Genomic DNA, 26,194 nt, shown 5'->3' with positions numbered 1-26,194 from the left:
CGAAAATACAAAACAATTTTCAATTTTAAAACTTTCCTAGTCAATGCGAGAAGAATACCTACCATTACCTATTTTCTTTTAGGTCACAATTTTTTTTAAAAGAAGATAATAATAACAATTTCTTGAGTCAGTCATCGTTTAAAATTTAGTATCGACATTTTTTGTTTTCTTCCTTAATAATTTATTATTTGCGCAGCCAGATATATACTATCGGGTATGCTATTTACATGTCATTATATATGAAAGCAACTTTGGAACTTTGTACTACTAGTTGGCAAGCCTAACATTAATATACGAGCGAAAGAAAATTGTCTTTTATTTTTTTATTCTGAATGACTTTTTTTAATATTTTATATGGAAAAGGATTAAATATATTTTTTTGTTTTATTGAAAATAATTTAAATATATCTCTCGTTATATTTTTGGGGCTAAATATATCCTTTCTGTTATATTTTCGATTCAAATATATCCTTCTTATTATACTTTGGTATAAATTTGCCCTTAATTTTAACGCAAAGAACACTTGAAAATCTCAATATTAAATAACTCATTCTCAATTTTAAATATCTAATATCTTTTGGAATAAATAAAATTTTCAACTACTAATTTGAGTTTTTCCCCCTTAGAAATGAGTATGACAATACAAAATGCGTTGTACTTTAAGCACCAATACATGCCTTATTAATGTAGCTATATTAATAAGATATAAAATATAGATGCAAAATTCTTTTAGCTAAGGAATACATTGCTAGCGTGTCAAAATTTATCAAATGTTATTCAAAATATTGATTAAACAGCATATGTAAACTATAATATAATCATCCTAGTAATCAAACAGTCATGATAATTGAAAATGTAAACTCCCGTTGAACTTAATTATTTTTTTACTGGAGTGACACATCTTACCTTTTTAATTTGTAAAATATAAATAACTTTTGAGGAAAAAATGAAAATTTAAGGTTATATTTAAAATTCGGAATGAGTTATTTAATTTTGAGTTTTTCAAGTGTTCTTCCGTTAAAATTAAGGGCGAATTTGTACCAAAGTATAATGAGAGGGGTATATTTGAACCGAAAGTATAATAAGATGGATATATTTAGGCCAAAAATATAACGAATGATATATTGAAACTATTTTTAATAGTACAGAGGTATATTTGACCCTATTCTCTATTTTATATCGCTAGAAGTTTTTTGTTTTAGAACTTCCTTTTTGTAAGTTAATATGCTAAGGACCGAAGAGTAACCCTCCCCTTTTCCTTTTCATTTTCTTGATAAGCTAGAGTATTAGAATGAGTTTCTTCTTCCTAGTGTTGAAATGCATAGGTCTCAGATCAGACATAGATCAGGGCCAATTTATGAAATTTGGGAACTTTAATTTGACCAAAAAAACAATAATAAATGAAAGCAATTAATTAATTGATGTGTACAAAATATAGATGTTTTGATACAACTTGGAATAGCCATATACAAATAGTAATTTAGCTTAGATTGAAAAGAAAAGATGAATGTATCTTAATTTATGTTTGTTATAAACTTAATAAGTAATATTTTCATGATCTCTATGAATGAATTACAAATTAAGTTGGAGTATTCATTTGTATTTTTCTATAAAAGAAAAAAAGTTTGCATACAAAAACATGTGAAATAATTGACACTGGCTTGGCCAACTTGGTCGAGATTTATTTAATTAGAATTAAACGAGGACCAATATAACTAAGAGGGAAAAGATCGCTTTCTAACTAATTGCTGTTTATTTAAGAACAAAAAAATATTAACAGAGGTCTGGTGGACCTTAACTGAGCAGCGCAAGGCAAATCAGCTATCCTTCACAGTTAAACAACTTAATTTTTAAAATCTTATCGTGATAAACATTGAACAATAACATATATATATTTTTAAAAATCTAATCGTGATGAACATTGAACAATAAATATATATGTAGAATACGAAACAAGAGAAGAGGCGTTCACAGGATTTTGACAAGTCCAATTAATTAAAAAATAAATTAAATCATTTTTGGGGGGATATTTTTAAAGTTTGATTTGCTTTTTTAATATTTAAAGTCGACAAATTTCATTTTGATTTTAAGCAAAAAATTAGAATCAAATAGACTATACAAATACTAATTAAAAATTATAAGTTTACATATGCACACACATCTAATAAGTAGAGGCATATATTTGTTTTGTTCCTATTATTATTGGCAATTAATTGTTAACTCATTTATTCAATTGCGGCATCTAGCAAGTACAGACGTATATTGAAAACATTCTATTGCTAAAGTTTAAATGATGAAATGAAATAAATAAAGTTCTCTAATCTGCATTGATTTTTCATTTTAATGCGTGAATTCTTTTATTTGCGAAGTTTTTTTTATTCTCTCTGTTATTGAAATGAGATCACTCCACATCATCACAAGAGATCTAACACAATTATTTAACAAATCAGTTAATCTTATTAAAAGAATCTGATAAAACCCCAAAATTGAAGGGAAAAAAAGGGTAGAATTTGACTCAATAAAAAAAGTGATTTATTTGGTTTAATTGATTTTTGTATTTAAACAATTGACTAAATTAATTTGACCATATTTTAGATAAAATTGACTTCAACCGAATCATAAACACCCCTGAATAGGTGGAGTAGAAGGATTAACAAATTTATTTAATGTGAGTTTCAACTTATTTATTCACATGAAAACTGAGTGAAATTTTTACTATTACGAAGTAAAAAAAGTTATTTCCATCGATGAAGTTTGATTTTTATCTATCCTCCACTTCGTCATCACCTATCCCAAGCTTGAAGTTAAAAGTCCAAATACATGAATAAAAAATTGATTTTGACATTTTAATTCAAGCTTATTTTAATCAGTTTTCTAAATTCATATCAAAGTGTATTATTAGGTTATTCTTGACTAATTAGTAAAAAAAAAATAAAGAGTGTTATTCTCACTCACAATAATTTAGTTAAAATATCTAATAAAAAATGTCACATGACTTTGACTGATTAATCTAGGATAAGATCCGAAAAACAAATTCAGCTTCTTCCATCATTTTCTTCCCCGAATTAAAAGGTGGCACATGACTATTTTATTTTTTTTAGTTTTTTTCTCTCTCTCATATTTTTCAGAAATGGACAGCTATTGTTTCAATTTTCATTTACTTATTTCACTTAATTTAATTTTTTGATCTACGAAGGAGATAATCAAAATAAAACCAAAACTATTATGGTTTCTTTTTCAAATTTATTTTTACTATTTCAATGAGTATAGTGTTAGTTAAGTGTAGAGCTGTTTATGGTTATGGTTAAAAAAACAAATCGAACCGCAAATCGAATCAAATCGATTAAAAAAAAATTGATATTTAGTTTGGCTTGGTTAGAGGTTTGATTTTAAATTTTGAAGATCAATAGTATTTGGTTTGGTTTATGTTTTACTAAAAATGAACCGCAAAATAACCAAACCGAATCGAGAAACTATATATATAAATTTCATAATTATTTATATATTATTATTTTAATTAACTTAAGTCTTTAACGTTACCATTTTCTCAAGCCCAACACTTAAATTTTGGTATGTAACTTTCTTGTACCCCACTCCAGTGGTTCCTCAACTGTTTAGATTAGGGGTAATTTTGTTAGGAACTAAAATAATTAGGTGTCATGCGGAAGCTAGCAAAGCAAACCTTGAATGACCATGAGTAAGAAGACAAACAAGAAATATACCATAAGAGACACAAACATTTAACGTGGTTCGGTCAACTGACCTACGTCCACAAGAGGAGATGAGCAATCCACTATAAAATATGAGAGTACAAATAATCGAGAGAAATAACCTCACACAATTCACTCGGAATAAAAAGAGGTTCACACAAGTGTTAACGTAACACTTGTGTCTCACCGTTTCTCCCCTTACACAAAACTCTCAAAGCCCCTAGGACTACATTGTGAATGCTACTAAGTTAGAAGGAATAAGCCTCTATTTATAGAGTCATTAACCTTTTCCTATAAGAAAAAAGACTAGCCAAATATGGAGACATTGTGTTTTCCTTTTAGGAAAAGTAAAACCTAATTATACTAGGAAAGTTAAGGCAAACACCTAACAATTCTCCCCTTGACCTGAATTTCTGACAAAATAAATTTGCTCCACCTTCTTCACATAATCTTCAACAGGTTGCATCTCCATCTTCAAAATCTCCTCTGCAAAATCTATGTCTCGGCACAGAGAACTTCTCTGAAAAATTTCTCCAACGAAAATCTTCATTATTGTCAAAAAAGTTGCAGCTAGAACTGAACCCGCCAAGATGAACACCCATTTTTAACCTTGCTCTGATACCACTTGTTAGGAACTAAAATAATTAGGTGTCATGCGGAAGCTAGCAAAGCAAACCTTGAATGACCATGAGTAAGAAGACAAACGAGAAATATACCATAAGAGACACAAACATTTAACGTGGTTCGGTCAACTGACCTACGTCCACAAGAGGAGATGAGCAATTCACTATAAAATATGAGAGTACAAATAATCGAGAGAAATAACCTCACACAATTCACTCGGAATACAAAGAGGTTCACACAAGTAATAACGTATCACTTGTGTCTCATAGTTTCTCCCCCCACACAAAACTCTCAAAGCCCCTAGGACTATATTGTGAATGCTACTAAGTTAGAAGGAATAAGCCTCTATTTATAGAGTTATTAACCTTTTTCTATAAGAAAAAGGACTAGCCAAATATGAAGACATTGTGTTTTCCTAGGAAAAGGAAAGCCTAATTATACTAGAAAAGTCAGGGCAAACACCTAACAAATTTTTTGTTATAAAGATTTGATCTTTTGATGTTTGATGTATAATGACTTTAGTATTATTTAACAAAATTACTTTTTTCATGTAATAATAATTCTAGTATTGCTTAATTGCTTAATTGAATCCACAATAGTTTTCTTGTTGATTGTTCATGTACTAGATATTTGTGTCTATCGAGATAAAGATGACTTCAATAAATTTATTATTTTCAAAAAAAAAACTAAAAAAATTGAATCAAATCGATAATAATCAAACCGATAATTATTTTTTGGGTTTGGTGTAATTTTAGAATTTTAAAATCGATTAAATTAATTTTAGTTTTAATCTATAATCGATCCAAATCGAACTATGAAGACCCGTAATATTAAATTGTTTAGGATTTCTATGTCCAACAATAAATACGCACTCGTATCATAAAAAAGGCAACTAGTACTCTTTAGTGTGTCTATATAGTGTTAATTAATTAACAGTGTGATATTTAAGTGGAGAGAGACTGAGAGTAACATATGGACACACTAAAGAGTAGCAGTTGCCTTTTTTTAATGATAAGTGTGTATTTATTGTTGGACCTACAAATCTCAAACAATTTAAATGCCGAAGATGATCCTAAAGTACTCCTTCCTCTATTTAGTTTTTACTTTATCACATTTTGAATTTTGGATTTCATTTAAGAAAATAATACTTGAGATAACTATTTTACTAAAGCACTTCCATTAATTAATGTTTAATATTTATTTTTTGAAAAATACTTTAGGAAATAAGTGATTAATCCTAGGGAAAAATATGGGGAAAAATTATCTTTTTTTAATATTTTAAAAGTGACAAGTAAAAATAAAATTCTATTTTAAAATAGTGGACAAATAAAAGTATTAAAATACGTCTCGTTTAATTTTAGAAAGATTAGATGAAGTTGTAATTAGATATTTAAATAAATCAACATAATCAATAACTAAATGTATATCAACAAAATATTAATTTAATTGGAATTGTAAAAGTTGTTTGTTGATAAATGATAAACTACCTTCTAAAAGCTCGTGGTAGTGGCAGTTGAAAGTAGTGGTGATTGACACGATGATTGACCTCAGGATTGGAAGCATTGAGATGCACGAGCGCTCAATTGAACCCTTTTATTGTAAACATAAATTTGATGTAAATACGATAAAAATGAACCTTTTCTTTTTATTATTTATATAAATTGTTGAATTTTCTTATTTAAATTCTTGACTCTATCACAGTCTAAGGGTGATAGTTGACAATCGAGGTCGTCGATAAAGACTAGAAAGTGGTGAAAGATGATCAAATCTTTCATCCTTGGTGTATATATCTTAAGCATTAACAATTTGTCTTAACCTTGATTAATATTTTATCTAAGATTATTATCATAAAATTACCTCCATATAGAAAGAGGAAGGGCAATCAGAGATGCAGTATTTGTTATTATATGTAGTTGACAGCGCTAATTAAGTGAACATGTATATGCAAAAAATGGAAGAGAAGACACACAAATTAAAATTCAGGAAACAATCGATGAAAACCGGATGAAGATTTTTTTTTGTTGTTGTTGTTGTTTGGATTCTGTTTCAAATTATCATCCTTTTTGCCCTTCCTGAAGAAACAGCATAGCTTCTTCTTCTTGGATAAACATCTGCATTCATTTTGAATTCCTCACCAAAATCACACGGCTCTTGTTCATCAATTCTTCCAATGGCAATAGAATGAGTCCGAGGCACAACATTTATTCCTTTCTTAGCGAGAGATTTTTGCCTCATGATCTCCAATTCCATATGATTTCTTCTCGAAGAAATTCGCATCAGCTCCCTGAAATCTTCATCACCACTAGACGCAGATGAATTGACACTGAAACTTCTAGGCAAAGAGGAGATTTGTGCAAAAGCAGGACATGAGTCAATGGCACTTCCATAGCCAATTTTGCCAGAACAATCCGATAGGCTCCGGACGTAGCAATCCCTGGCTTTAATTAGAATTCTTATTGGTGCTTTTATGCACTTGTTAATTATACTTTCTTTGTTTGCCTTCCTGCTCATTCTCACGCTTAATTAACAATTGAGCATCCTACAACCGGGGACAAGATAAACAAAATTTTGCAAGTCAACTTATGGAGAAGTACAAAATTAGTAATGTAAGATGTGAAGAAGAGTATTGCACAAAAGAAAATAAGTGGGGAACAACTAATTAAAGATTATGGGCATTGTCAAGAGTGGAATTAAAGTAACCAAATTTTAGTATTGAATATTGAAGAGACTAATGCTGGTGGAGTATTTATAATTTTCTTAGGCCTGTTTTGGTGCGAAGGATAAGGAATTACTAATGAAAAAATTATTTAAATTATTTAAATATACAATTTATTTTATTATATTTTTTTAAAAAAATTATCATTTTAAGAAAGTACAAAAATCTCTACTCTCTCCAATTTTCGAATACATCATTTTACGCGATGTATGAGTAGGATACATTACTTTACATGATGTATCGGGTCGTTGAGTGGTGTATCCGAAATCGGGACGCGATGTATCGGGACGATGAAAGATATATACAAAATCAAAACATGATGTATCAGGACATTTTTGGGATGTATTCGGATTCCACTAAATTTAAGGGATTTTTGTAATTTGAAAAACAAACAAGGATATCATGTAATTAGCTCTTTACATTATGATATGTAATTTTAGAATGAGTTTATCTTATATTTGGTTGGAATAAAATCACTGGATAACTTATCCTGAAATTGATTATCCTAACATTATAATGTTATTTTATCCCATATTTAGGGTCTGATAACAATATAAAATTATAATTACTTTTCGAATAACTTGTTCACCAATCAAACGAGTTTTTGTAATTGGGCAAAAAAGAAAGGGTTCTGGAGGATTGGACTGACATATGATATCTTAGCCTAGACCCACAAAAGGATTTTTTTGGGAAAAATTGAGTGAGTATTTTTTAATAAATTATTATTATTTTTAGTTATATTTTTTATTTATTATAATTTATAGCACTACATAACAATATTATAATAAATCTGAATTATGTATTAAAAGAGAATTATGCATGTGATATAAATCTATTATAAGTGTTTTTAAAATATATTATGTTTGCTTTGTAAGAAATTTACACAATGTATTATAAGTGTGATAAATATATTATTCATCAATAAAATTTGTATTATAGGTATTTTATAAAAAATTTTTTGTAATATATATTAAATATATTATAAGTATTTTATTGAAAATAAAAATATTATTACTATAAATAATAAATATTTTCTTAATATAGTATATCTATGTAAGTTTTCCTTTTCTTTTTTTAGAGAGTTACTTTTGCTCTTTATGAACTCAACTCAGCCAAAAAAATTAAATCAATCAAGTAAGTGAATTCCGAATTTAAAGAGAAAAAAAATAGAGAGGAAGGATACTAATGCTATGGCAGAAGGCGTGGACAATGTCCATACTCCAGGTATATACGACTAACTTTCAACATATACTTATAAAAAGAAATAATCGCGATGGTAAAGGATAATCTATACTATTTCTCAAGTGTATATTTTTATTCGATTTAAATACTGAAAAATATTAGACACCGGCATTGAATTCCTTTTTGTTTTACTAATACGTTATACTCGCAAGTCTTGTCAATTCAGTTGTATAGATTCAGGATAAACACAAAACATAGTTCCATAATGTTTTCTATTTTCTTGTAAGCTTATTAAACTCCAAGATAAACCTGTGAGATAAAACATTATAATTAGTTGTGTGCTCGTCAGGAAAATGAGCCATCAGTCTGTCGACTTACCAAAACGATTTATTCATTGAATTAGAAATTATTTTTCAAATCCCTAGGTACATGGGACGTCTCCTAGCAAAATAAACAATATTCCCCCATTCCATATTATTTTTACTAAAATATATATTTCATATTACTTGTTAATTTATACAATTTAGATAGAATAAATTATTTTTTTTCGTTTTGCCTTCAAATATGATTCATTTAAAAGTAAGCATGCTATGAAGTTCTAAGAAAGTTTTCCTACTGTTAATTTTGGTAGTGATAAACAAGATACGTAAATAGAGAGTGTTGCAAAAGTTGAACGAAAAATTCATAAAAATATCCTTTTTTTAATGATTTTTTAAGGGCATGTAAAGATGATAATGAACAAGTAATACGAGACACAATAATTAAAAAGGCACGTAAAATAAATGTATTATTTATATTAGAATAAGAAATGTATGATATGCGATTGAGTAAACAAAATTATCACTTAATCATAATTAATTAATGATATATATTTTCACTTTGTTGAATCACTTAATAATACTCCATCCCATTTTAAATAATTGAATTGTTGGGGTATTTCAGATCCTTTAATAAAAGAATATTAAAACATTAATTAGACATCATTTTTCATTTTTATCTTTATCAATTATTGTAAAATTACTCTTTAGAATGACTATACATTAATTAAAGTTTCTTGAACTCATCACATAAGAAATCCAAATGAAGGGTAAAAATAGAAGAATATTCTAAAATTGTTCTTGAAGATTGAATAATTAAGTTAATTTAAAATATAAAAAATATCTCAATAATTCAATTATTTTGAAATGAATGGAGCAGTAACTTGAATCAAGAAAAATAAAAGTAACTCAAATTGATATGATTTATAACGCCCAATGCATGTAATTATCTACCTAGTATGTTGTTTGTAAAAGAGGAAAATCAATATTTTACAAAAAGTATTTTTCACTCAAACGAAGGACATCTCAGTCGAGTTGCACAATTTCGGTAGAAAAATTACAAAAAAATTTGAAGCAAAAAATACGTGAAAGTGTCATAAATGGTTCCTAAACTATTAGAGTATGTCTAAAATAGTCCTTTAAATATATATTTATCAGATTTAGTTTTTTAAGTATTTAAAAAGTTATAAAGTTTGGTCCCTTGACTATATAATTATCGTTTTTAGTTTCGTAACTATATACTTATCGATTTTAGTCCTTTAAACATTTAAAAACTTATCAGATTTGGTATCTAATGTTTATACAAATAGCTTAGGTTTATATTAACGAAACTCATGCCTCCATGATATTAAATTTTTTACCCATTTTCCACTTCCCTCTCCCCATTACCTTTTCTTCAAATTACTCTTATTAAAAAAAAACTTAACTTCAATTATTTAAAATAAAATTAACAAGTAACGAAGGGGATTTGCTTAATATTTTAGAAATTGAGATTTATAAAAATGTAGATTCATAACTTTTTTATTTATTTTTTAATTTTTTTTGAATTAGATTGATTTTATTATTCTGCTTGTTTATTTTACGTAGAGAAATTTGAGTAATAAGATCAAATCTCTTATTTTTCTTTTGTATGAAAAATAAAATTAAAATAATTCACACTGGTTACCATCAACCGCTAAAGAAGAAATATAGTATTTAAACATTAACAATAATAATATGTTTCATTTTATTCTTCATTGAATAAAATCAGGATATATATCTTCTTTCATCATTAGTTTTATTTTGAATTGTTGAGGTTAGAGTTCTTTTTATAAGATTATTTTGAAGAGAAAATAGCGGGGAAAAGAGAAACAATTGAAAAATAGGTTGAAAATTAAAATTCATTGAGGCACGAGTTCCATTAATATAAACCTTAGCTATTTATATAAAAAATAGACTGAGATCAAACCTGATGAGTTTTTAAATCCTTAAAAGACTAAAACTAGTAAATGTATAGTTAATAGACCAAATTTAATAATATTTTAAATAAATTTAGGATTAAATCCGATAAATATATAGTTAAGGATTCTACTTCAATAGTTGAGAGACCATTTACAACGTTTTCTAACAAAAAAAAAAAAAAAAAAAAAACCCACCAATTATTAGGCGACCTCAAAACGGCGACGTAGTTGTCTCTTGCTCGTCTGTCCTTGAGCTCATATTTGCTTGTCGATTGCGCAGTTCCCAACTGTCTTAACCAAAATAGTCTTCGCCGGCGAACTGTAAAATCTCCATCTTTTCTGTTACCGTGATCTTACAATGTCGTGGTTTGCTCGATCCATTGCCAACACTCTCAGACTCGAAGATGACGTCGTTTCGAGTCCCAATCACGATCACTCTACTGACAAACCAACCACGGAGAAGCAACAAACAGATGATGATGATTCATCGCCAGTATCACCATCACGCGGCGTCAAGGAGGACATCTCAGAGCTCACCAAAACCCTAACCCGTCAATTTTGGGGAGTGGCCTCTTTCCTGGCCCCACCGCCCCAATCCGAGCCCGACAAGCCTTTACTGGATCCGAATTCAGGACCAGCTCGAGATTCGGATGACGAGGAGTCCGACCCTGCGGGGATCGCGGGTTTGCGGAGTGATATTGCTGAAATTGGGGGCAGATTCAAGAGTGGGATATCTAAGTTTTCGAAGAATATTCCCGTGTCGGAAATCACCAAAATGGCGTCCAACTTACTGCAACTGGGACCGGAGGAGGAGGAAGAAGACGAGGATAAGAGGTTTGATTCCGGTAGAGGTGCAGTTGGTGCTACTGAGGAAGTAGTGGCTTTCGTGAGGGACATTGCTATGCATCCTGAGACTTGGTTGGATTTCCCTTTGTTCGATGATGGAGACGACGAAGGTGTCTATTTATTGTTCTTTTTATTTGTTTACCTAATTGTAAGCCTGCACTGCGTGCTTTCATTGCATTTTTTCTTACTCATCGATACTACTTGTGCAAAACTGATTTTGGTTATTAGAATGATCTATAATGAATCTTTGAGTGTTACTCAAGGGGGAAAAGACATTAGGGATTGATATAATAGTTTGGACTGCTTAGGCGCCATATAACATGGCTTGAACATGAGAAGATTTTCCTCTCTTAGCCAAGATGATATGAAACTAAACTGTTGGTTTAACAAGCAGATTTCAAAGGTTAAATATACTCTTGGAGATTTGTAGCTTGCAAAAGATCACTCATCAATTCACACTGGTCTTAAACTGAAACCACTTTAATTACTAGGTGGCAGCTTCAAAGATAGAAAAGATGGAAGCTTTATTTAAGTCTCTATTTGATTAATGCAGGATTTCATTTACTGGGGTTCTAGGACTGCTGCACTGATCTGTCTGTTATATATGTTGGTTTTGCAAAATCAAGTATAGCATAAGAGATTGTTAAGTGTTGTGATACTGTTAGTGGTAAAACACTGTCCTAGGAAATAAAATTTGTGGAATCAAGTCCTTAATGGATTCGAAATATATATAAAAAATCTTGAATAGAGATAAAGAGTGCAATGCTAGTTTGGATTCTTGAAAATAGAAGGTTAAAAGTTGCTAGCTTTGTGCATATATATTTTGCATGTCCAGCGGTCCAACAAATGTTTTTTCTTTTATAAGTTTGATTAATTCTCCCATTATGTTGGTGACATGTAAATATGCTGACTCCTTTCTCACTTTCATTTTCTTATCTAGGAGTTGAATAGTTAGTTTATCTTCCTACTTACATGAGTGGTTAAAGTCTAAAGGACACTTAACAGATGACTTAACGTCTTTGATATGTCAGTTGATGACACCAATTCACTATGACTGCTACTTTTGGATCATTCTTTCAAATTGTTGACCCTTCCTTCGTATATCATATTACACATTCGTGCGCATAAATATCCTATTGCATGTTTTCTGTGTTTGCCGGCTAATCTTGAAACCCTTACATAAACTATTGGTTATCATGCATGACTGTAACTCTTTCCTACATACGTGACTATCACTACTCCTAGTGTAGTTATTGTGTAATGTATGCTTTGCGTCACATATATTTAAAGACAGAATATCTAAGCATTTAACTCTATCTGCTACAGTAGATTTTGACTTGTCAGATGCACAACAAGAGCATGCATTAGCTGTTGAGCGTCTTGCTCCAAGACTGGCCGCTTTGAGGATTGAGCTCTGCCCATGTTACATGAGTGAGGCTCGCTTTTGGGAGATTTACTTTGTTCTCCTGCACCCTAGACTGGATAAACAAGATGCTGAAATTTTATCTACACCCCAGGTAAGGCAGTGCATCTAATGCCAGTAATGGTTCCATTTCCCATTTACGATCTATTTAACACTTGAAATGGTGCCATTTTCCCCTTTTATCAAGAAAAAGAATGCTCTATCTTCAAAGGTAGTAAAAGACATTCCATGCATAACTTACCGTTTTTGACTTGTTGGTTTATGACCCTGATTGACACTATCGACTATGGAATATGGTTCGTAATGAGTGGAATGTAGTGTAATGGATTTGGTGTTGGACCTGGAGAAAGGCTGATTAGGATTTAATGAATGGAAGGTCACTAGTTAAATCTTTGTTTTTTCGAGGGTCCATTGTCAAATCGATCATTCTTTTTTTTCCTCCTTTGATAAGGTCAGTTGTTCACTCATGCCATCCAGATTAAGGTCATCTTTTGTCTGGGCTGGTTATGCTATAAGGGTTGAAGTTTTTATAGTATAAGTGGGACTAAGATGTGCACAACTCTTACTGTTAAGTAGCTCTTGTGTTGCTATTTATAATGGATTGTTGAGTAAGCCTTGAAGAGCACAGGGAAAAGTATCCTTGTGAGAAAATGGATACAGTTGGGACTTGGAACTATCCTAAAGAGAAAAGTTAAATCTGTGATTGAGAGAACACAACATATCATAGTTAATTATGGGGTTCACCTTGGCCTGGTATCTTTTAATTTGAATCTAGGGGAACAACTCTTATACCCAAGTGATTATATCTTTTGGTGTGTGGAAGTAGTCGCTTAATATGTATGGGCAAGAATGACTTTTTACAGTGTATGAAACTTTTAAGCTTATTTCTCGTTAAACCAATACCAGTATTGCTGGAGCGCGTCATCTGTACCTTCTTTAACTGTTCGATTGCATCTTCATTTGAACAACCCATCAGAGCTTAGAGGTTATGCTTTATCCCATTTCTGACATATTACTATCTTTGGCCTGCTACTGTACACGTTCATATATTGCTACCATGTTGGCACTTGGCTATTCGGGGAAGCTAGTCGAAACATCTTCCTGCCTGTCTTTTCACCACAAATCTAACTTCTTTTTCTTTTGCTGCTTATGTTGCTGCTTGAAAATTCTGCTCCTCTATCATCTCCTCTATTGGGCAGTTGAAAGCTTCAAGGCTGCACTTCTTATTTCATCACTTTTGATTCACAATTTTTCTGGTTGAGTGTCCTGTAAATTTGCTTTTGGTTTCTTGTTAACCCCCTGGACCCCCTAATGTGTACCGTAAACGTGTATTATTATTCAGTAGAGGTGCTTGTGGTGAGTAAGGGCGGAAACTATAATCCATCTGTCTATATAATGAGTATGATCCAATACTGAAACACAGTGTTTGCTCATACTTGATTGGTTAGCATTGAACAAAGCGTGACCTTGTTAAAAAGTTGTCTTACAGTTTACCTAATCCTTGATTCCTCGTACTTGAGAATAGTTGTTAACTTTTTGTGCTGGAAATGCTAATCCTGTGTGCAGGTAGTCAAAGCCAGGGCCTCATTGGCGCAAGAGTTACATGAGCGAACCAAGCCAATAGAAGAAGATTGTTCAAAAGAGGTGATTTTTGAATCAACTGACACGGGTGGTTCTCAACATGAGGAGATACTTGCTGTCCCATCCGTTGCTCTCTCTGCGGGTGTGGTTCAAGACATGTCTAGTGTAGATGTTGCTACTTCATCTACAGTTGCTGGATCTGGTACCAACGTGCACCCTGTCATTAGTGAAAATCAAATAGTTGATAAACTTGTGGTTGAAGAAGGACTTATTACCCTAAGCAAAGATGAAAAAATGCAATCTGCATCGGCAACTAAGTTAGAGGAGAGTGACGAAGAGGATGCTGATGATTGGTTGAAGGAAGAAAACACGGAAATTACAGGTACCAGTAAAACCAGCATGTCCTTTGAGGACGATGAGGATGTGTCTTTCAGTGATCTTGAAGAGGATGATTCAGATATGCCTGCAAAATCAAAAAATGCAATTTACAGTTCTGATAAGGACTCACAAGATTGGGTGCAGTTAAGGAAAAGCTCTACTGACTTGTCTAGAGATACCAGCTCCATCAATCAGATTGATTCTGTTAAGGAAAAAGTGCAGAATCCTGATAGCAAAGAATCAAATGATTGGCTGGATATTGATGACCTTGAGGTGGCATGAACTTATGTAAGATTTAAATATAGTTGTCGTTCCGCTCATTTATTATTGTGAATAGGCGCTCTCCGATGAGAACTCTTAAACTGTATGTTTGTACATAGAACGCATGATAAATAACAATTGGGTTGCTCCGATCGATGTTTATGCTAATGCAGCTTCAATTACCTCCTTGTTTGGAGATGTATGATGTATCCAATGATCTGATCGTGTCTTCCTACTTGTGTCACTATATGAGCATAACTCAAAGTAGATATAATTGTCAAGCTTAATAAATGTAGATTAACCCGTATCATTAAAAATAGATTCGTGAGTCTGATCTTCACTTGTTTAGTTAAGGTGTCACGTCCAGTTTAGTGTGACTTGACCTTCAGCATCACCTAAGCTAGAGCCAGTTACTAAGTCCACTGATTAGAGTTTGTCCGAATGCTTTAGACAGATGGTAAATAAAGTTTATGGGATGTCGCTTTCCCTTTTATCAGTTCCCAATCCAGATTCTAGTTAATAGATTCATACACCACTGGTTGACGTTTGGAACTTCCAATGGTTTTACTCTGCAAAGATGTGTTCATTGTACCATGCGTCTATCATTATTTACAACTGTTGCTAATTATTTACAGACGGAGGTTGCTATTTATTTACAATCAACATGGCCTAAACACAGTAGGGTCTTCAGATCATCACTTGGAATCTTAGGATTTTATAGGTCTGAAATTGCTGGAAAGCCACTCAAGCTGAGACCAAAACATGCTTCCTAATGAGAAACCAGGCTTGTCGTCTTGCTTGCCACTGCTAGTGCTTAAGCTAGGGCTTGTATTTGACAAATTAGTTGGTTGAGAAGATGGCCTCTTTAAGGATTCATTTGCCACCAGGACAGTGCCTCCAATTTCTCGTCTTACTGTCTCCAAGGTTTCTGAGTTCACAGCTTGCCCTGAAGTATCTTTTACATAGAATGTGCCAACTGCTTTCTCTCCCTGTACTCCTACCTCAGTCCTGCTTATGGATAATCCGTTCTCCCGAAACACTCTCGTGATATCTGCTAACAATCCTACCCTGTTTTGAGTAGTAACATCCAGCCTCAATCCCTGTACAGATCAGTCACTTAATATATCATGTTAATGAACTTTGTTATCGGGGAGGGGGAAAGTAGATTATAAAGATACAGTAAACGGTGTGCTAGTTAATCCATTTCGAAAACGTACATGGGATACTCTCCTCTCAGTAGCAGCCATCAGATTTTGGATTATTCTACGTCTTTCACTTTCTGAATGCAAAGTCCATCCATTCTTGTGTCTCACATAGTATTCCTGTGATTTTTCATGCATACGTAGAGTGTTGAAAACAAAGATTGTGTTTTTTGGTACTGTCTAGACCTGAACTACTACCGACTTTGCGGGAGCAGTTTGATAAGAGGGCAAAAGTAACAGATTACCTGAAAGGCAATGGATTCAAAAGAACTGATGGAGGCGTGGAACACGACATATTGCAAGTCTGTCAAGGTGCAGATCGTGTCAAATAGCAATTTGGGTCGGTCCATACTCCTCACAGTAACAATGGAGTAGCCCTTCTCCTTGCAATTTTCTATCTTCACTTCTGTGCTATTACATCCCTTCTTCTGCCTGTGTGCTACATCATCTTCACTTGAGTCATAACCACAGGAACAACATTTTTCATAGTCTCTGTCAGCAGCCATCAACTGATGGAGCCGCCTTTCGGTATGAGTCTGGCTAGCTGCAGGGGCTGACAACCTCACACTTCGTCGCTCCCCTTCATAATGGTGCGCCTCAACAACATTCTCTAGTTGGGCCTGTATTTGGGCCACTCGATAGGGGTCCATGATTGGCCCATGCTTCAGATCATCTTCCAAGTAAACAATGCAGGCTGCTCGATTGTTATGTGTCCATGCCACGGCACCAGAGACATGGCATCCTAACTCAGCCAGCACAGCAGATATCTCAGACATTAGTCCTGGTCTATCTGTTGCCGTCATCTCCATAGCTGTGTGCTCCATTGAGAATTGCCTGGGCCTTACATTTCTACCAGCACATGTTTGGACTTCCCTGGACCCTCTTCTACTTGCACAAATAGCCTGTCAGAATTAAGCTTGCTTTTAGTTAAATGTTAATTTGAAAAACGAAAAACAAAAACATATATATTTTTTTTCCATTTTCCAAAAAAATACATAGGAAATTAATTGCTTTATAGGCCTTATCCTAAAACCCACAAAATGGTTTTCTTTGGAGTTACTTTAATTGAAGTGAATAAAGCATAGACTAACCTGTTCGATGTAGAGGATGAGGCTTTCGTCAGTGATTTTGTTCCCAAGTTGGTCAGTTACGTGGAAAACTGGAAAAAGATAAAGAAAAAACAAATCTCACAGTTGTGAATGACTCAGCTATAGATCAGAAAGTTGTTACTTGCATTTTTTAAAAAAATATTGGATTATAAATTATAATATTCAGACCAGCTGTTAAGTGATTGGTGAGATGAGAAAAAGGAGAACTCACCATCCATTAACCAGCCACCATCAGAGCATATGTATGATCTTAGAATCAGTAGGTCCAGATCCGTCAGAACTTGGACCATCTCCAGCAATATACCATGTTTGTTCGCACTATCAACCTGTGGTCCAAAAAAAAAAAAATAACAACTACGTCTCAATCCCAAACAAATTAAATTCAGCTATATGAAATCCTCACTCTATTATAGTGCAATTTAAGCTCATCTCCAATCCATTAACATAAGAAGTTGCAGAGTTAAACTTGGCAGAATCCAAATTCTAGTTTAAGAATTTCTGTTTCTCAATCAGGGTAGTCATTTTCTGTTTAGCTTTTTGGTTACACAAGAACTAGATGAGAATCTCCAATCGAGTCTTTTATCAACTATTGTAGCATTTCCTACTTGTTTTACAACATACAATATTCACAATTCCTTATCAATAATGAACCCCATAAGAAAGTCTTCTTGTATAATTACCATTTTAATTAACAATTAATAAGATAAACAGATGCAATATTGCAACTTGATTATATATAAGTGGAAAGTAGGCAATAGTTAGCTTTTCCTGTGGTTCTCCGAAATTCCTTGTCATATGGGATTAATCTTTTATAAAATTGTTCAACTATATCCGCACATGGATTAACCTTAAAGCACTAACAAAAGAAAAATATACAAAATTATAGCCTAACTAAATGATGGTTTTTAACTAGGGATAATTACTGCCACATGGCCATTCGGCAAAAATAATTACCAAAAAAATAAACATTTGCTGTAATCAGTGTATATTTCATGTATAGTCAATTTTTGAGTGTATCATAATGTATATTTCATGTATAGCTCACGTATAAGTAATTTATATTGTATAGTCAATGTATACTTTTTATGACTTTTGACAAGCTATATTGTATATTTCTTATGATTTTAACTATTTTTTATTTAAATAAAATATGACTATATTTGTTGTAAACTAATTAATTTATTGTATATATTTGAAATTGTCCCTTTTAATTATAGGCTAATATTCCTGTACGTTATTTACCTTGTTTAATTATTCGGAATCTAAGAAGGAATCCATTAGCTAATTAGGTACTCGAACTTATACCAAATCAAATTGAGATCAGTATGTCTAATTAGAATGAGACAGATAGAATAAGAGGAAATGATAATGATTACCTTCACAATACTGCAGTTTCGGCAAGTATCATTATCAATGCACACCCTAAAAATATAAAAAGGGTTTAAATCTTTTATGCACTATAAAAGTTATTTACAAAATCGATCAGTATATATAACTTAAATCAAAAGAAAATTAAAAAAGGTTTGTAAAGACTGGTAGGTGTAACAATCAAAATAGTGAAGTTAAAGCTCAACCTGGGAGGGTGAATTCTTTCAATGAGTGATTGAAATTCATGATCACCATAGGGTTTGTAAACAGCAATCTCCATATGCTTCTGTGATTCATAAATGTACAACAAAATGTGAGAAAATCCACATTTATTTATATACAAAGATACAGCTGGCAGCCACCTGGCTTGTATTTGAATCAACAAATTTGAAAAAGAACAAATGTTACTAGTACTTATTATTTAATTTATTTTCTTGGTTGTCAATTGAGATAAGTTTTCAAGAAACACACTTTGCAAATTGATGACAACTAGTTCAAAAGAAGTAAAAGGAGAAAGTTTTTCCCCATTACTTTCTTGGAAAATCTTGGAAAACAGCTAGGTTGAATACAAACCAAGAATTGATCCTACTTTACATACAATTTGATCAAAATCTTTTTGGATTAAACAGGAAAATTTACCTGGGAAAGTTGGAATCTTGTAATTTAAATGCAAAATTCAGATTTTGGGTTTGTATTATTTATGAAAGGAGAGATATAACGGGAGAGTAGGAGACAGAGTCAAAAGAGGGATCAAAAACTGGAGGAGCAATAAAGAGAGAGGGAGAGTTGTATGTGTTATATATACGTATGTGGCTCTCCTAACTATATACAAAGGGGACAGATCCGTACTTGCTGTTTCTTTTTCCTTCTACCATCCACAAGAAAACTCCTTTTTTTTTCCACATTTTTCTCCATTTCTTTTACCTTTTCTTCTCTTTTCCCTCTCTACTTTCTATTTTATTTATTAAAAATATTTATTTATTTCAATTCTCTCAGAATCAAATTTCTTTATTTTGACTATGGATTCGGAGGATTTGTATATATAATTTTTAAAATATATTTTACATATTTAAAAACTACATAAAAATATTATAAATCATAAGAATTAACTATTTAAAATATTTAAAAAATATATAAATAAATTATGATAATTTTTTTCTTATTTCACCTTAAATTCAAACATCGTATAAAAGCAGAAAAAAGGGAGTAATTCTTTTTGGAAGTGGTTGTAGTTGTAGAGGAAGTATACTAGGAAGTCACGACTCACCAACTTGATTAATAATTGTGTGCTGAGATAGTAAGCTCATTTAATGGAAGTTTACATTTTTCTATAATTTAGATTTTATAGTATTAAGTGTTTTTCTTTAGTTTTAATTATTTAATGAATCTGAAAAAAAATTAAATTCGTTAGATACTTGATATAATGTTGTATATTATTACGAAGTTATTCAAGATTTTGATAAAAATAATTTTTATTATTACTCAACTCACGATTACCACTGACGATTTCATCAATATATAATTGTCACTATTAACATAAATGACACACTATCTCCGTTATGAAGATTATCATTGCCGTTACTATGAAACGTTTCCTTCACCATTATATCTATCATCACAAAAAACGATTATTGCCATCAATATTATTACTATTACCAACAGCTAACACAATTACGATCATTATTATAATCAATTACGATCACAACCATCAATTATATGATCGTCACAATGATAAATCATCTCCGGCTACTGTAACCAAATATATATTTGTCATCATCCCACATTACTGACAAATATCATTGTCACCACTCCTTTCCCTTGACAACCTTCATCATTAGCTATCACAACAAAATAACACCATTGATTCTAATTTATAAATTAAGAATTTTTTGATATAATAATTTCATTATAATTTTAATATATGTAAACCTAATTTTCTTAGTCCATTTTTAAAAAAATCATGTCCCTTTTCTAATTTTTAAATTATGCGATTTGAACTTCTTATTATTTTCTTAATAAAAGGTTTTTACAACTTTATAGATGTTATAACATTTTTAATATCACATGTCTCTACCTATGTAAAAAGAATGACTCCAATCTAAAATTTTGAAATAATTCAATTTAATTTTTGTGAGAAGTTGTTATTCTTATAAATATCACGGTATATTTAAAATCATAAATTTATGACAGATTAAAAATTAAACTCTTTTAATTTTTTTTAAAAAAACTGTAAAATTAATTCACAAATTCTTCGTATATTTTAAGAGGGAGTTTGAATGTCAAATCAGGCAGCATATCGACATGCTTGCTTCAGATTTGCGGGCAATTTGATCCTTTTTTTGTGATTTTTTTGGGTTAATTTATTCATATTTTCTTAATTTTTTATATATTTAAAAATTACGTAAAAAATACTATAAATTACGATAATACAATTTAAAATATTTAAAAGACACAAAATTTCTATTGACTCTTAAATTTTATCGGTGCCACATAATTTGGAAAAAAAAATTTAAAATGTATTATTTGAAAACAACGTAAGAAGTAATAAAAATCCATCAATTAACATTTTGAAATATTTTTAAAAATATAAAAAATTGTTTGACTTTTGAAATTCTCTCCCCATATAAATTGGGACAAAGAGAGTAAGTAATATATTTTATTTGAAAATTACGTAAAAAAGTATAATAAATAACAACTTAAAATATTTAAAAATCATATAAAAATTTAGATGACTCTCCAAATTTAAATCATATTAAAAATTTGGTTGACTTTTGAAATTCTATCAGTGTCACATATATTGGAACCAATGAAATAATATATATTATTTAAAAATTACATAAAAGAATACTATAAAGTACAATAATTAACAACAAAATATTTAAAATCATATAAATTTTAAATGATTCTCCAATTTTCATTTGTATCACATAAATTGAGACAGAAAAAATAACACATATTAAGAAAAAAAAACGAAGAAGAAATATTGAATCCTCTTGTATCTAGTTGAAAGAGGAGTAAGAAGGAAGGAAATATATAAAAAAAGAAAAGGTAGAGCTGGTGAGATATATGTGCCACGCCACGAGTAGAGTCATATATGGCGTCGGAAGCTCATAGATACCCCGCGTCGGCTCGGGTCGTAGGTGTCGATTCGTAGTTGCCAAGCATAAATTGTAGCCGCGAACTTCTTTCTCTGCACGTGCTCTTTTTCCTTTATAGTTATGAGCCATGTGACCCTTTTTTCTCGGCTCTTGCTAAAATACTTTTAAGGCTAATTGAACACAAGGAATTTTGTAGCATCACGTCACGTACTAATTAAGTTGTCAAAACTTTTTAGTATTACTACTACACAATGATTAAGTTGATTAAAAAAAAGAATCATTATTTTGAAAGCCGTCATTCACATTAGTCTAATCTGAATATCAAATGATCAGCTGATTGACAAACCCTTGCTATGTGGCAAAGTTTGAATTACTAACCAATGCTCTTAATTTTGAAGCTTTGTCGTTTATGTTGCAGCCATGTAGTGAAAAACGATTCAGTTAAAATTTTGGTATGATTACTTGAGAGTATTCAACGATTACCCAAAAAATATAAAATTATACTCCTTCCGTTTAAAAAGAATGAGTTACATTTTTTTTGCCGGTTTAAAAAAGAATATAAAATTAGATCAATCTTTTTAAAACGGAGAGAATATCACTAATTTTGCATTTCGAGAGATTTTAAAAGAAAACCTAAAACTGACCCTTGCTATTATTTGTGTGTGCACATGACTGGCAAATTACACATGAGAATGAGATGTAATATATTAGGCAGGTCTATACCACATCATGCACGAACTCAGCGACCCTTACGAGATCCCCGAGAGTTTGATGACGGCCAAATTTTACAAAAATATTTTTGATAAACTTGCTTGTCATAGATAGTTTTAGTCAGTATATTCAGCAAGATCTGAATGTATTACAAACAGAGTTTTCTATTTCTAATAAACCATCTTTCTTCCAATATGGTATGCGTTCACATCATGAATCAATCTGAAACAGATGGAAGCTACGTGTAATAAAGAAAACAAGTTCGGTTGTAGACTTGTCGTTTTGGGGCCTTAAATCTCTTATATCAAAACTGAATACGTCTTTGGTATATCATGTATATATGATGGCTGATTACTTGATTGATATCTTTCTTTTGTATCAAAACCATGTTAGATTACTATTTTTCATCCATGAATTATAAAGGAGCTAGTACGTGTTATTATATGAGAGAATTTTTCAATTTTAGAAATTCATTTGACTTGATCAAATTAAAAGTATTAACACTTCTTCAATGCCATAGGATTATTGTTGGGCTTTACCCAGACTTTGAAGCCTAATCCAATTCCTTTTAGTTGTGAATTGTACTTCTTTGGGCCTAATTACCTATATTTCGGTTGGGTAAACCAGGCCTGCATCGGCAAGGCAAACAATCTTATACAGGCCATTTGGACTTTTTGCTAATCTTTAATTTATGTCCCTTGTATGTTGTAACAAAGAGTAACATTTTTCTTGAGGTATACATTTACATCTTCGTATTATGGTATCCCACAAGTTATTCAGACATTATTTCAATTAAAGAACTTATGCTCCACTAGGGGTATGCATTCTATTGTTAAAGGACAAAAAATAAAGAATATGTTCTATTTAAGAGAAAAATGTGCAATTTTGTTATCTATTAACTTATGTTTCAAGCTTACCTCAGGTTTTATAATTAAAAAGAAAAACATTTGACTCTGGTTCGCATAAACTTCAAATTATCGAGCTAAAAATAAATAATGATATGGTTTGTTTATTTTTAAAAAAAATTGTCGATGAAATGCTATCACAATGAACTTTGAGCACCCCTACCTAATATTAACAATACATGGAGTTTTTAATGACAAAAATACCTCCAAAACAAACGATTCCCAGATACAAGCAATGTATACTATTATATATTGTGTCCGAATTCGAAAAACTAACCACTTTATGGGTTGGCTTTTTATAATACAACACATCTATAACTATTACGTGAACCAAAGGATGCAAAAATATGAGAAAAAGACGAACAGAATGGCGCCACCAGGAGCCAGTTCATTGTGAACACTTGGCAAAAGAAGACAAAGCCAGGTCACGAAGTTTCTAGCTAATTTTTTTTGACTCTAAAGATAACTGTGGGACCATAAAGTTCATCATCTATTTCCATTTTTCTTTGCATTTAACAGAATGCCTAACTGTTAAATTTCCAGAATTCTCCTCATAAGTTATATCCATATCCATTCAGCCCCACATAATTATGATGTAGACCTAGCGTGAAAGCTGAAACTGAGTAGGCCTAGTAGTAGCTGGTCGTTCTAATCAATTTACTATTGCATAATTTATACACTATTTCTTTAGTGGATAAGCTTCTTTTCTTTTTTTTTTTGCCCCATTTTTTCCTCCTTTTCCTCTGTTGCTGCTGATGCCCTGCACCAGAATCTAGATAGTCAAAAACTGCTTCTATGTCAGCCTTGAACATTTTCAGGTTGGTATTCCTTAACTTCTATAAACGAATTGCCTGAATTTTGGATCTATTGAACATTTTCTCAAACCCCTTTTGAGAATTGAAGTCTAGAATCCAAGAATTTTAGGAGATATATGGCTTTGAATTATGCGGATTTAAAGCTATTAAGGAAGGGTTTGGACTATACTCGGAGAAATAGGAACTGGGTTGTTGCTTTAGGAGCTCTTGGTGTCACTGGTTATGGAGCTTATAGGGCTTATTGCTCACCCTCTATGGTTAGAAAGAGGAAGAGATTTTTGAAGCTCATAACTGCTTTTGTTTCTTTAGCTGAGATGGTGTCTGATTCTGCTGATGTAATTGGGATTGTTTCGAAAGATCTGAAGGAATATATTTCCTCAGAGTCTGATCAAATCCCCAGAAGTTTGAAACAGATTTCTAAGATTGCTAAATCAGATGATTTTTCACAATCTATTGTTAAGGTCACAAGTGCGTTGACTGTGGGAGTTGTGAGAGGCTACCAGCAAGAAACTGCGGAAAATTGTGTTTATGGGGCTGCAAATTCTGGTCTTTTTGACCAAGTTTTAGATAAACTGTTCACTGATGCAGGGTCTGGTTTTGCTTCTGTAATTGTTGGGAGCTTCGCAAGGAATTTGGTTCTTGCTTTTTGTTCGGACAAAAAGGGCAATGCTACTGATTCTGATATTGAATACTCTGTTCCAGGATGGGTTGATGTTCTATGCCAGGACAAGTACAGAGAACTGATAGGGAATTGTATACAATTGTTTGTGAGCACTGCAGTAGCTGTTTATCTCGACAGAACGATGAACATCAACACCTACAATGAAATCTTTTCTGGGTTGACTAATCCCAAGCATGAAGCCAAAATGAGAGATATGCTAGTTGCCATATGTAGTGGTGCCATTGGAACTCTTGTCAAAACTTCTCATCAAGTTTTGGCAAGTAGTGATATGGATATGGATACAACTTCGAAAAGATATTCTTCTTTGCCACTTAGTTTCAAAGCCAAGAAATTTTTGGATGAAGATGAGAAGAACATGTACACCGGGTGGAGAAATAAAGTCTCTTATACTTTGGCAGTGCCAAGAAATAAGAGGTTTATTCTTGATTTGACTGGGAGGGTCACCTTTGAGAGTGTTAGATCTTTCTTGGAGTTTCTTCTGGAAAAGTTATGTGAGTGTTTGAGAAAAAGTATAAATGTTGTCCAGGAGGAAGTTGAGACTTTGAAAAGAAGTGTAGATTTTATACAAGAGGAGGTGGTTGATAAGAGTGCTGAAGCTTGCAGGTACGTGAGTGTGAAATCATCTACTGCTGTTAGTATATGCCTTTCTTTGTGCTTGCACATACTTAATGGTCCTTGGATCTTGGTTCCAAATTAGAAGTTTCCAATAGAATCTTGGGAAGGTAACATTTTATTCGTTTAGCTTCCTAGAGCATTACATTCTTTTCCCAAGGGAATCTTGGATAGTAAGACTGTATATGATTGGTCTGTCTTGTTGATTGATTGTATTTCAATTCAAGTTTGTCAAAGTGAATGTAATTATGGCCGTAATTTTTTGCTCATCTCCTGGCAATGGTTCTTTTCCTTTTCTTCATTCAGTTGAAGTGATCATAGTTCTGGTAAGTTGAGAAAATATTGAAAGCTATGTAATGTGCTGCAACCAATGATCAGAACATATATTTGCTTTGGGAAACGAATAAATATCAGCATAAGTTCGGAACTGTCAGTTGCATAGTTTTAATTTTTTTTTATTGCATTTGCATCCGCCAAGCCAGTGCATTAACAGAACCAAGAAAAGGGACACACACTTGTGCCAAGTAGAGATTCTTCCAAATTAAAGAGGAACAAATTATGCTTCATGATGTTAAATTTAGTAACCACCATGCTTTCTAAATGATCAATTTTGATTCTGACCACATGAATTTTTCATCCAAATACTTCAAAGAGGATGGCTTTCAATTTTTAGGCTGCAGTGAGCAGAGGAAGGGGAAAAAAAATAAATGAGAC

General features: G+C 31.9%; 4 protein-coding genes across 5 annotated transcripts; 2 read left to right on the top strand and 2 right to left on the bottom strand.

Annotated features, from left to right (window-relative positions):
- Positions 1-6,302: 6,302 nt before the first annotated feature.
- LOC129874910 (uncharacterized) lies at positions 6,303-6,943 on the bottom strand. The gene has a single exon (XM_055950297.1). The coding sequence runs from the start codon at positions 6,843-6,845 to the stop codon at positions 6,381-6,383; it is 465 nt and encodes a 154-aa protein (XP_055806272.1). The 5' UTR covers positions 6,846-6,943; the 3' UTR covers positions 6,303-6,380.
- Positions 6,944-10,684: 3,741 nt separating this feature from the next.
- On the top strand, positions 10,685-15,160 carry LOC129872385 (uncharacterized). 2 transcript variants are annotated; one of them, XM_055947377.1, is made up of 3 exons: positions 10,685-11,445; positions 12,665-12,852; positions 14,325-15,160. In XM_055947377.1, the coding sequence occupies exons 1-3, from the start codon at positions 10,848-10,850 to the stop codon at positions 14,997-14,999; spliced, it is 1,461 nt and encodes a 486-aa protein (XP_055803352.1). In that variant the 5' UTR covers positions 10,685-10,847; the 3' UTR covers positions 15,000-15,160. The 2 variants fall into 2 exon arrangements, with proteins under 2 accessions (XP_055803352.1, XP_055803351.1); XM_055947376.1 differs by having other exon boundaries at positions 12,662-12,852.
- Positions 15,161-15,560: 400 nt separating this feature from the next.
- Positions 15,561-19,565, bottom strand: LOC129872387 (ACT domain-containing protein ACR1). The gene is made up of 8 exons (XM_055947378.1): positions 19,297-19,565; positions 18,864-18,943; positions 18,666-18,711; positions 17,501-17,615; positions 17,272-17,339; positions 16,426-17,082; positions 16,196-16,300; positions 15,561-16,078 (listed from the first exon to the last, which is right to left on the bottom strand). The coding sequence occupies exons 2-8, from the start codon at positions 18,935-18,937 to the stop codon at positions 15,686-15,688; spliced, it is 1,458 nt and encodes a 485-aa protein (XP_055803353.1). The 5' UTR covers positions 18,938-18,943; positions 19,297-19,565; the 3' UTR covers positions 15,561-15,685.
- Positions 19,566-23,973: 4,408 nt separating this feature from the next.
- On the top strand, positions 23,974-25,738 carry LOC129873603 (protein PHLOEM PROTEIN 2-LIKE A10-like). The gene has a single exon (XM_055948729.1). The coding sequence runs from the start codon at positions 24,303-24,305 to the stop codon at positions 25,563-25,565; it is 1,263 nt and encodes a 420-aa protein (XP_055804704.1). The 5' UTR covers positions 23,974-24,302; the 3' UTR covers positions 25,566-25,738.
- Positions 25,739-26,194: the final 456 nt, after the last annotated feature.

The sequence above is a fragment of the Solanum dulcamara genome, chromosome 11 (genome assembly GCF_947179165.1).
Source record: "Solanum dulcamara chromosome 11, daSolDulc1.2, whole genome shotgun sequence".
NCBI lineage: Eukaryota > Viridiplantae > Streptophyta > Magnoliopsida > Solanales > Solanaceae > Solanum > Solanum dulcamara.
Note: the sequence above shows the minus strand (reverse complement) of the source record. Positions and strands in the feature narration are given on the sequence as shown.